Below are 9,917 nucleotides of genomic sequence, written 5' to 3' on the forward strand. Positions count from 1 at the left end.
TAAAAGTAGCACTTATTGTAAGTATAAACTTTTAATTAACATAAGTAATTAATATTATATAGCGTTTTAATATGCACTAGTGTTATTATAGAAAGTCGGTTAGTCTTGTTATTTTTGCAGCTAGGGCATTTATTTATCTACTAAACGCTATATAAACAGTTATTACACATGTCACTTTATGTTTCAGGACGATAATGTCATATTTATTACAATAATCTTAAGTATCTTTGTAAGAAAAGCAATTCATAATTGGATTCATAATTGCAGCTTCATTTTAGAATATTCATTATTAATTTTTATATATCGAGATTCTGATAAATATTTTTGTGAACTTTTAAATGTAATTTGTCTTGATGGAGGTGAATCATTATAAAATGTACCGTCACTAGTGCTTAATCATGGCGAAACCAATTGAAACAATCATTATTTCCCATTAATATAGAAAATTCATTCCTAATAAAAAATTTACGATAATTATCATAATATAATTCGTTTCTAATGACAGTTTACGTCTTTTAAATAGAATCAAACATTATTTCTATAAAGGCTTTGTGTTAACAGCTAATAAATGATTATTAATTAACTAGCAAATAGGCCTGGCGTTGCTGGGGCGAAAACTAACAATAGCGAAGATTAAGATTATTACATTATAGTCAATCTTACCATTTACAAAGAATGCAAAAATTAGGTTTCCCGTTTCCAGACTAATTAAAGAATTTTTAGATGGATTAAAAAATGTTTGATTCTCCGCAAAAACGAAAAAACTGTAAACCTTGCCTGTCGCTTTCTCTTAACACTTTCATTATTACTTAACACATTTATTGTTAACACTTCCATTATCGAAGCCTTAATCCTGTTCCAATCCCCTTGGGGGGAATTTCGAAAAATCTCTTTTAAGTGTGCATTCTCGTGACGTACCCTAACTGCGTAGAAAATTTCAACTTTCAACTCCTAACCGTTTGGGCTCTGCGCTGATTATTATTATTATTATCAACTCGTTTCGATTATATATATATTTTTTAATTAACTGTAATTTTTAATTAATACAATCGTAACAATCACCTGTATTGTTTGGTAAAATTTTATTGAAAGGTATATTTAATATATACAGTTTTCTTTATTAACTAGGAATTATACGTGCAAATCTTAAAAAAGTAGTCAGAGATTCTCTTTTTAAATTTTAGTTTTTCTTGATATTTTCAGAATATAACAACTGGATTACCGCAGTGTCTGGATTCGAGTAATTTCCCTTCACTCGGCTGTGAAAATGAAATAGGCGGCGGAAGTGACGTGATGTCAAGTGTAACATATATGTCGTGCCTGTTAAAAAAAGTTTGTTTCAAAAATGATACGGCTAATTTAGTTAAATTGGTGAACTGTCTTACAAAACTAAGTACAGCAAGAGTACAGTATCTGTTAGAAGATGTTAAAAGAAATATTACAGCAAAAATATACGAATGTATTGGTAGTACTACTGTTAATAGCCGTAATAAATTAATAAATTGTAATTTGATCGATAGAATTCTAGAATTAGATATTCAATCTACTTTAAGTTATATAAATACAAACATTATCGAGAAATTAAAAATCAATTTCGTGACGTTATTAAAAATTCTTAGTGGAGATATGGAAGCAGAATGTGTAGTTGACTTTAATACATGATAAATTATTTTTGATGTAAATTTACGAAAAAGGAATAAAATATAAATGTAATTCTACTGTACGCAAATATAGATTTCTGGCTGATTTCATTCTTTTCCAAACAAACAATTATAAGACACCGTGAAAATTAGTTTAATCGAATAAAAATTTAACAACATCACGTTCAATACTGAAATATTGAGATGCGATCCGAAAATATATGAAGTATATTGCGACATCCCGTCCACAGCATAAAAAACAGTCGTTTTAGCTTAAACTCATTTTTACGTTCCAGTTGTTGAATGAGTTCATTTAAGTCTGTGAAAAGCTCATTCAATCAGCCGCATGCTTTGAAATAAAATGTATTGTAAGCAGACGACAACGTTCCCTCGAGTTAAAAATTTTGACACCACCTGTATTATTTTGGAAACAGAAAAATCCGTTATATCTTCGCACGTTTTCTGGACGGGAGCAGCACCTTATATGATATATTTCGGAAACCTTCATTTGCTGTTTTTAAGCAGAAAGAATGAAAATTAACACCTAAACACAAGAAAATTAAGTTTGTTTCGTTTAAACGAAAATTAATGCCTCTTTGTTTAGAAAATATCTGAATCAATCGGATATTTTTAGAGTTAATAAAATAACTTTTTCTCGAATATTTCGCATTAAATAATCTGGTTTATTATTAGGAGTTATTCTGCTGCTGTTGTTTCTGTTTCTGTGTAAATACAGATTACTTGTTTTTACTTTAAAATAGGTTATTTTCCATTTTCTAATCAGGAACTACACCATTATAATAAGTCCTACAAATAAACAAGTCTATAATTTTATTAAATTGCAAGCTAATAACTAAAAATCAAAATTATTTATAATATTCGCTTCAGTTGTCCAGAAAACAATAGAATTACACCTGTGAATTGCGAAAAACGAACAGTTTAGAAGTTAGCTAAAAGTTGATGTTTCGTAAATATTTATATTTTAAAGTTTTAACGTTCGTTTTGCTCAAAATTAACATAATGTCGAAGAGACGATTTAACTTAAAGTAGATTAAGTTACAAAGTAGCATAATGTAAGTCTTTTGTTAAATTCGTTTTTAGTTTATTAACTAATAACTATAAATAAATCACAATTAAATAAAAGAATCTACTTATTATAAGTAAAATATGTTAATTAATTATTAAAATCTTATTCGTATTATTTTCCAATTTAATTTATGTGTTATATGCAAGTAAACAGTTTATTCCTATAATATACAAGTAATCGTGTTGAAAAACTGTGGTATAGATTTTTAGTTTTAATTTGTCGTTTTGACTTTATTTCGTGTAACTATTTACTATGCAGTTCTATTTCCTATGTTAATTACTGCATATACTTCACCATTTCATTTGTATCTGATTTCATATAATTTTAAATACTTAATTAAACTAAATGGAAATTCTTTTCATGATTTAGGTAATTTTATACATATTTTCGTGATAAAACAATTATGTTATATTTAAGAAAAATTCTTTTTAACTACTTCCAAAACTGCATTAGTTATTCTCTTTACAGACAAATGTCAGCTGCTGTTGCTGACGTGTACTTTATTGTAAATGCAGATTAAATAAAAATTGAAAATGGATAATTTTATAAAATAATAAACTCGAAAATTATATTTTGCTTATTAAAATTTATTTTTATTTTTTTCTTTATAAAGGGTTGAAACTTTTATGCTTTTCTGACGAAAACTCCTGTTTAAATAACTTGAAACAGAAAAGTATAAAACGAGTGCTTTATTCTTTTGCCTTCGAATACTTTTTATTTCTTATGTTAACGAAGGGTTCAAAATTTAGAGACTCGAATTGATACTGACTTACGCTTTGTATCGTTTATTTTAATATTAATACACAAATACCGAGATTTACTCTACGTGAAAACATTTTTTAATTTAACAGATGGTATAAATATGAATTCTTTGATGATATAAATCAGATATTAAATATTAAAAATTAATATAAGCAAATAGGCTACTCTTTGAGAAAAACGTATACATTATTACGTAAATATTTTATTTAAATTCATTATTTATTCCAATTGCATGAAAAGTTAGTTACAATTACCTGTTTAAAAAAATTCCTCGGTAAAAGTAGATTTGTATTTTATTTTATTTTTTATTTATTTTTTTGAAGTTTGAAATTAAAATAAGGATCAAGCGAATTTATCGGAATGTCGATTAATCACAGGCGATGTTGTATGGCAATTTCTTCTTTCTTGGATTAATCCCATTTATTGTAAGTTATAAATGGACGGATAATAATAGCTACATAAAGAGTTGTTTTGCAGAATTATTAGATTGCAATTTACATAAATAGTAGACGTTTAAACTTTCACTCTCAACTGACTTTCCATCTATTTTTAGCTAATTTCGAGAACGGGGATTACATATATAAAACAGCAGACCAGATATGGAAACCTTAGGTCAGAAGGCTCTGAGGTTAACTATACAAGAACTTCAGATGCAAATCGGTTGTCACGTTTTTTCGATTTAAAAAATTTTCTAGGAAAGGAGTTAGATAGATAACTTGCACGACTTTCTTGCTAATAAAAAAGTACGATTTACAGGAGCAAAACACGACTCATTCCGCTCAAACAAGTGTGCTACTTGTCGCAGTAAAAGCGCAGTGGCGCCCATATTTCCTACAATATCATCTTCAGCAAATATAATATGTAGTTTTTTTCAATTCTATCCTTTTTTGTAAGAATTATATTTAGGTAAATATTTTATTAACATTTTTTCCAATATATGGCGCTACGTGTAAATCTATAAAACAAAAGAAAGGGCTGAAAACGAAAAGAAAACTTCGGTAAATTACGTAATTATGCCAGGGTCAATCAAATATATACTGCTTATAGATACAAGTGTATTTTTCTACGTTTCTATAACAGAATCTTAATTAATAATTAAGTAATAATAATAATAATATATTAATATTATTATTATTTGTAATTATTATAATCTTATAATAATTATTAAAAAAACATTTTTTTAATTATTATAATAGATTCTGTTATTAATGATGTAATATTTTTTTTTTATATTCTCAATATATTTTAATAATTATCACGTTTAAACGTTCTTCATGTTCTTCACCCTTAAACCTTCTTCTACATTAAACAATTCGGTATGAGGAGTCATGCACTTTCGTTAAAATTAAACAAACCGCAACTTTCTGCTTTGTTTATCTGGTGATTTTTATCCTTAATGCTTAACGATGGGGAATGGGAGTTGACATCTTTCTGAAGTTCTCGCTTTGAAAAGTGAATATTAGACTCGCTCATCGGCTCATATATTTAACAATTGAAATGGATCGACTTTACCGAGTGCGGTATAAGTTTCTAGGCGTAGATTCTTAAGTTGGCTGGCAAAATTTATGAACAGTGTAAACAGGTCAATTTAAAAACGTAAAATTTTAAAAATCTTGTAAATTCGTTATCTACGTCGCGTCCTGTGTGAGTTATCGTTTCAGGTAACACAGATACAATAAATAAAATAACAATAGATATAATATCTAAATACAATACTTTTTTTATAAATATGAGTATTTTTGAAGAACTTATATGCAGTCCAGTGGAGTGGACACCAATAGTTTTCATGTATCTGTTACATTGCCGTATTATTGCAGCAAACTATGAATTTCGAGATAATGTTCTGTTTAATACAGATGAAAATATGAAACACCAACTTCATTTTGTTTATCTTTTAGAACATTTTTACTCTGAATTACTATATGGTTGCTTCTTTCGGATTTTTTTTAATGTTTCTTAACATTAAAAAACTAACATGAATTTATTACGAAAAATATAGGTCAAAGCAACCACCCACGTCCGTTTCCATGGCGATGCTGCACAGTTGGACTATACGAGTGCCCTCTGTTAACGAACACTAAAAGTTAAAACGGTTACAATTTATTTCTTTATTTAAGTGTTAATAAATGGGGGTATAAATTTTCGAATGAATAAAATTTCAAATTTCTACATTTTTTTTAATTACACATGACAAAAATACGCTATAATATATTTAGAAATTGTAGAATCGTTGCAACAAATTGCTTTTAACAGGACAATATAACCTCTTAGTTTTACTTTCCCGGCCGTTATCAGGCCGGTCTTTTATACGTGCGAGGTCATTGCCAAGAAAATCTAGAAGGTCCCCTTCAGGAATTATTAATGGAGGGTTAATTTTTCATTAATTTTTTAAACTGGTTTTCTGCTCTGAACATACTGCTATATTTATTCTTAATAAAATTTATCAAACATATGTTTTTATTGTTTACTATTTATAATAATTTTACTACTCGTTTCAATTTGTCTTTTTTAATTTTATTTGTTTATTTCAAATACTATTTTTCCTGTGCAGTTCTATTTCCTATTGCGAGAACCGAAGGAACAGAGTAATCCCCGTTTATTGGCGACTCTCTCAAAGGATGGCTTTAAAAGGGCTAAAAATGTGAGTGGGGAGGTCAATGAGTACTGTACGTCGACAGGTTTCGAATAAGTACACAGGTTGACCAAAAATAACACGTTTAATAAACAACTATAAAATTATACGTATGGAATACTAAAGCAAAAACGGAACGAATCGAAATAATCAGAAATTCTATTCTAGCTTGCAACAATGATTCGTCTTCCTATGGAACATTTATGTTCTATTCTTGAAGTCAAAGTGAGAGACGAGAAAAAGCTCTCTAAGAGGGACGTCTCGAAGAGCGAGAGAGTCAAAAATTCTTAAAAATATCTCTAACTCTGGTATACGACGTCGTCTGGACTATCGTTGACGTGGAAGGTGGTCATCTGGTTATCTTCGGATAGAGACGGCAGGTATGGCAGGTGGTGACGGACAGAGTGGCGGTAGGGGTCTGGTGTTCGCTGTACAGTGGGTAATCATATTATTAGAGCCACAACGTAAAAAATATAATTTTTCAATTTACACAGCAATAAAAGCATGAAACTAAGAAAAATGTTTAAATTTCTTTATTAACTTATTTCTAAAGGGTCTTATTGATAAAATAAAGATACAAATCAAATGNCCTTAAACCTTCTTCTACATTAAACAATTCGGTATGAGGAGTCTTGCACTTTCGTTAAAATTAAACAAACCGCAACTTTCTGCTTTGTTTATCTGGTAATTTTCATCCTTAATGCTTAACGATGGGGAATGGGAGTTGACATCTTTCTGAAGTTCTCGCTTTGAAAAGTGAATATTAGACTCGCTCATCGGCTCATATATTTAACAATTGAAATGGATCGACTTTACCGAGTGCGGTATAAGTGTCTAGGCGTAGATTCTTAAGTTGGCTGGCAAAATTTATGAACAGTGTAAACAGGTCAATTTAAAAACGTAAAATTTTAAAAATCTTGTAAATTCGTTATCTACGTCGCGTCCTGTGTGAGTTATCGTTTCAGGTAACACAGATACAATAAATAAAATAACAATAGATATAATATCTAAATACAATACTTTTTTTATAAATATGAGTATTTTTGAAGAACTTATATGCAGTCCAGTGGAGTGGACACCAATAGTTTTCATGTATCTGTTACATTGCCGTATTATTGCAGCAAACTATGAATTTCGAGATAATGTTCTGTTTAATACAGATGAAAATATGAAACACCAACTTCATTTTGTTTATCTTTTAGAACATTTTTACTCTGAATTACTATATGGTTGCTTCTTTCGGATTTTTTTTAATGTTTCTTAACATTAAAAAACTAACATGAATTTATTACGAAAAATATAGGTCAAAGCAACCACCCACGTCCGTTTCCATGGCGATGCTGCACAGTTGGACTATACGAGTGCCCTCTGTTAACGAACACTAAAAGTTAAAACGGTTACAATTTATTTCTTTATTTAAGTGTTAATAAATGGCGGTATAAATTTTCGAATGAATAAAATTTCAAATTTCTACATTTTTTTAATTACACATGACAAAAATACGCTATAATATATTTAGAAATTGTAGAATCGTTGCAACAAATTGCCTTTAACAGAACAATATAACCTCTTAGTTTTACTTTCCCGGCCGTTATCAGGCCGGTTTATTATACGTGCGAGGTCATTGCCAAGAAAATCTAGAAGGTCCTTTTAAGGAATTCTTAATAAAGGGTTAATTTTTCATTAATTTTTTAAACTAGTTTTATGCGCTGAACATATTGCTATATTTATTCTTAATAAAATTTATCAAACATATGTTGTAATTGTTTACTATTTATAATAATTTTACTACTCGTTTCAATTTGTCTTTTTTAATTTTATTTGTTTATTTCAAATACTATTTTTCCTGTGCAGTTCTATTTCCTATTGCGAGAACCGAAGGAACAGAGTAATCCCCGTTTATTGGCGACTCTCTCAAAGGATGGCTTTAAAAGGGCTAAAAATGTGAGTGGGGAGGTCAATGAGTACTGTACGTCGACAGGTTTCGAATAAGTACACAGGTTGACCAAAAATAACACGTTTAATAAACAACTATAAAATTATACGTATGGAATACTAAAGCAAAAACGGAACGAATCGAAATAATCAGAAATTCTATTCTAGCTTGCAACAATGATTCGTCTTCCTATGGAACATTTATGTTCTATTCTTGAAGTCAAAGTGAGAGACGAGAAAAAGCTCTCTAAGAGGGACGTCTCGAAGAGCGAGAGAGTCAAAAATTCTTAAAAATATCTCTAACTCTGGTATACGACGTCGTCTGGACTATCGTTGACGTGGGAGGTGGTCATCTGGTTATCTTCGGATAGAGACGGCAGGTATGGCAGGTGGTGACGGACAGAGTGGCGGTAGGGGTCTGGTGTTCGCTGTACAGTGGGTAATCATATTATTAGAGCCACAACGTAAAAAATATAATTTTTCAATTTACACAGCAATAAAAGCATGAAACTAAGAAAAATGTTTAAATTTCTTTATTAACTTATTTCTAAAGGGTCTTATTGATAAAATAAAGATACAAATCAAATGTTTATATTTATATTTGTAGAACTAAAAATAAATGTAGAAAAATATGTTTAATATTTTGTTGAACCAGCTTTTGCAGCAATCACTGCTGCAACTCTTCTAGGCATACTTTATATGCATTTCAAACAGTTTTTTTTTATTTCTTCACTCCTGTGCTACACTTCTATTAAACGCTCCATCAATTGCCGCATGTTGGTGATAAGATCCCTGGAAATTTCTCTTTTTAGCAGCTCCCAAATGTTATCTATAAGATTAAGGTCAGGGGCCATTTCAAAACCGTTTCAAAGGTTTCATTCCAGGCCATTTCAAACCATCAATTTGTTTATCTGGCAGGTATTTTGTGACTATTTTAGCCTTGTGGCAAAAAGAAGAGTTATGAATAAACAAAAAGTCACCATTTGGATACCATTCCTGAACTTGGGGAAACATCTTAGTGCCTAAGACCTTCATATATTGGTCTTGTCTCATTGTACCCTCTGCAGTATACAAGCAGCTAGTAGGCCAGTACCTTGGCTACTGATGACAGACCACACCATAATGCTTACAGGGTGTTTCACTCTTCTTACCATACAGTCCTTACAAACTCTGATTTATCAGACAGAATCTGAATCGAAGACTCATCAGAGAAACAAACCTGAAAAAGTCAGCAGAGTCATTAAAAACTTCAAAATATGATTAAAAAAAAGGCATTTAATTTATAATTTGGTACAAAACAATAGATTTCCCTTTTGCCAATCTTGAACAGTTCAGTTTCTGTGATTTTTTTACCATTGCAATCGCTTTGTCATCATAGTCGGCTTTTTTGCTGTACGCCGACACGCAAGCCCAAGTTCTTTAAGACGACGATGAGTCGTCATTGGTGATATATTTATATTAGCAGCCTGAATCTTTTTTCCCAACAATTTCAGAGGTGTCTTCCTGTTCTCCTTACAGATATTTCTTATTTCACGCTTATCTCTGAGTGTTGTAATCTTTTTCGACCACATTTCCCCTTTCAGTTAGAAATTAAATCCACATTAGTGTCGAATTTCTTCTTAATTCTATCAACAGAAGCCCTTGAAATGCTTGCAATTGATGCAATTTGTGTATTTGGATGCTCAGTATTTAAAATGAAAGTTTTCATTTCACTAATATTCTTAAGAATGAGGTCATTAACTTTCCCCATGACTAAAATAACCTAAAAACGATAAAAAGCTCATAATTGTAAAAACTTTTATATAAAATGGCATTATAACATCATATTAACCATTATATACCTTAACAACAATATTACCCC

General features: G+C 30.0%; 1 protein-coding gene across 3 annotated transcripts in view; it reads left to right on the forward strand.

Annotated features, from left to right (window-relative positions):
• Nucleotides 1-1,722, forward strand: part of LOC111626252 — a 16,242-nt gene extending 14,520 nt beyond the window's left edge. For all 3 annotated transcript variants that reach the window (XM_023369566.1, XM_023369567.1, XM_023369565.1), the window contains one exon: nt 1,204-1,722. In XM_023369566.1, coding sequence (XP_023225334.1) covers nt 1,204-1,662 — 459 coding nt within the window. In that variant the 3' untranslated portion in view covers nt 1,663-1,722. The remainder of the gene's footprint in view (nt 1-1,203) is intronic.
• The last annotated feature ends 8,195 nt before the right edge of the window (nt 1,723-9,917 follow it).

This window comes from Centruroides sculpturatus, unplaced genomic scaffold (assembly GCF_000671375.1).
Source record: "Centruroides sculpturatus isolate CEXI.00-Female unplaced genomic scaffold, Cexi_2.0 scaffold369, whole genome shotgun sequence".
In the NCBI taxonomy this organism is placed as follows: domain Eukaryota; kingdom Metazoa; phylum Arthropoda; class Arachnida; order Scorpiones; family Buthidae; genus Centruroides; species Centruroides sculpturatus.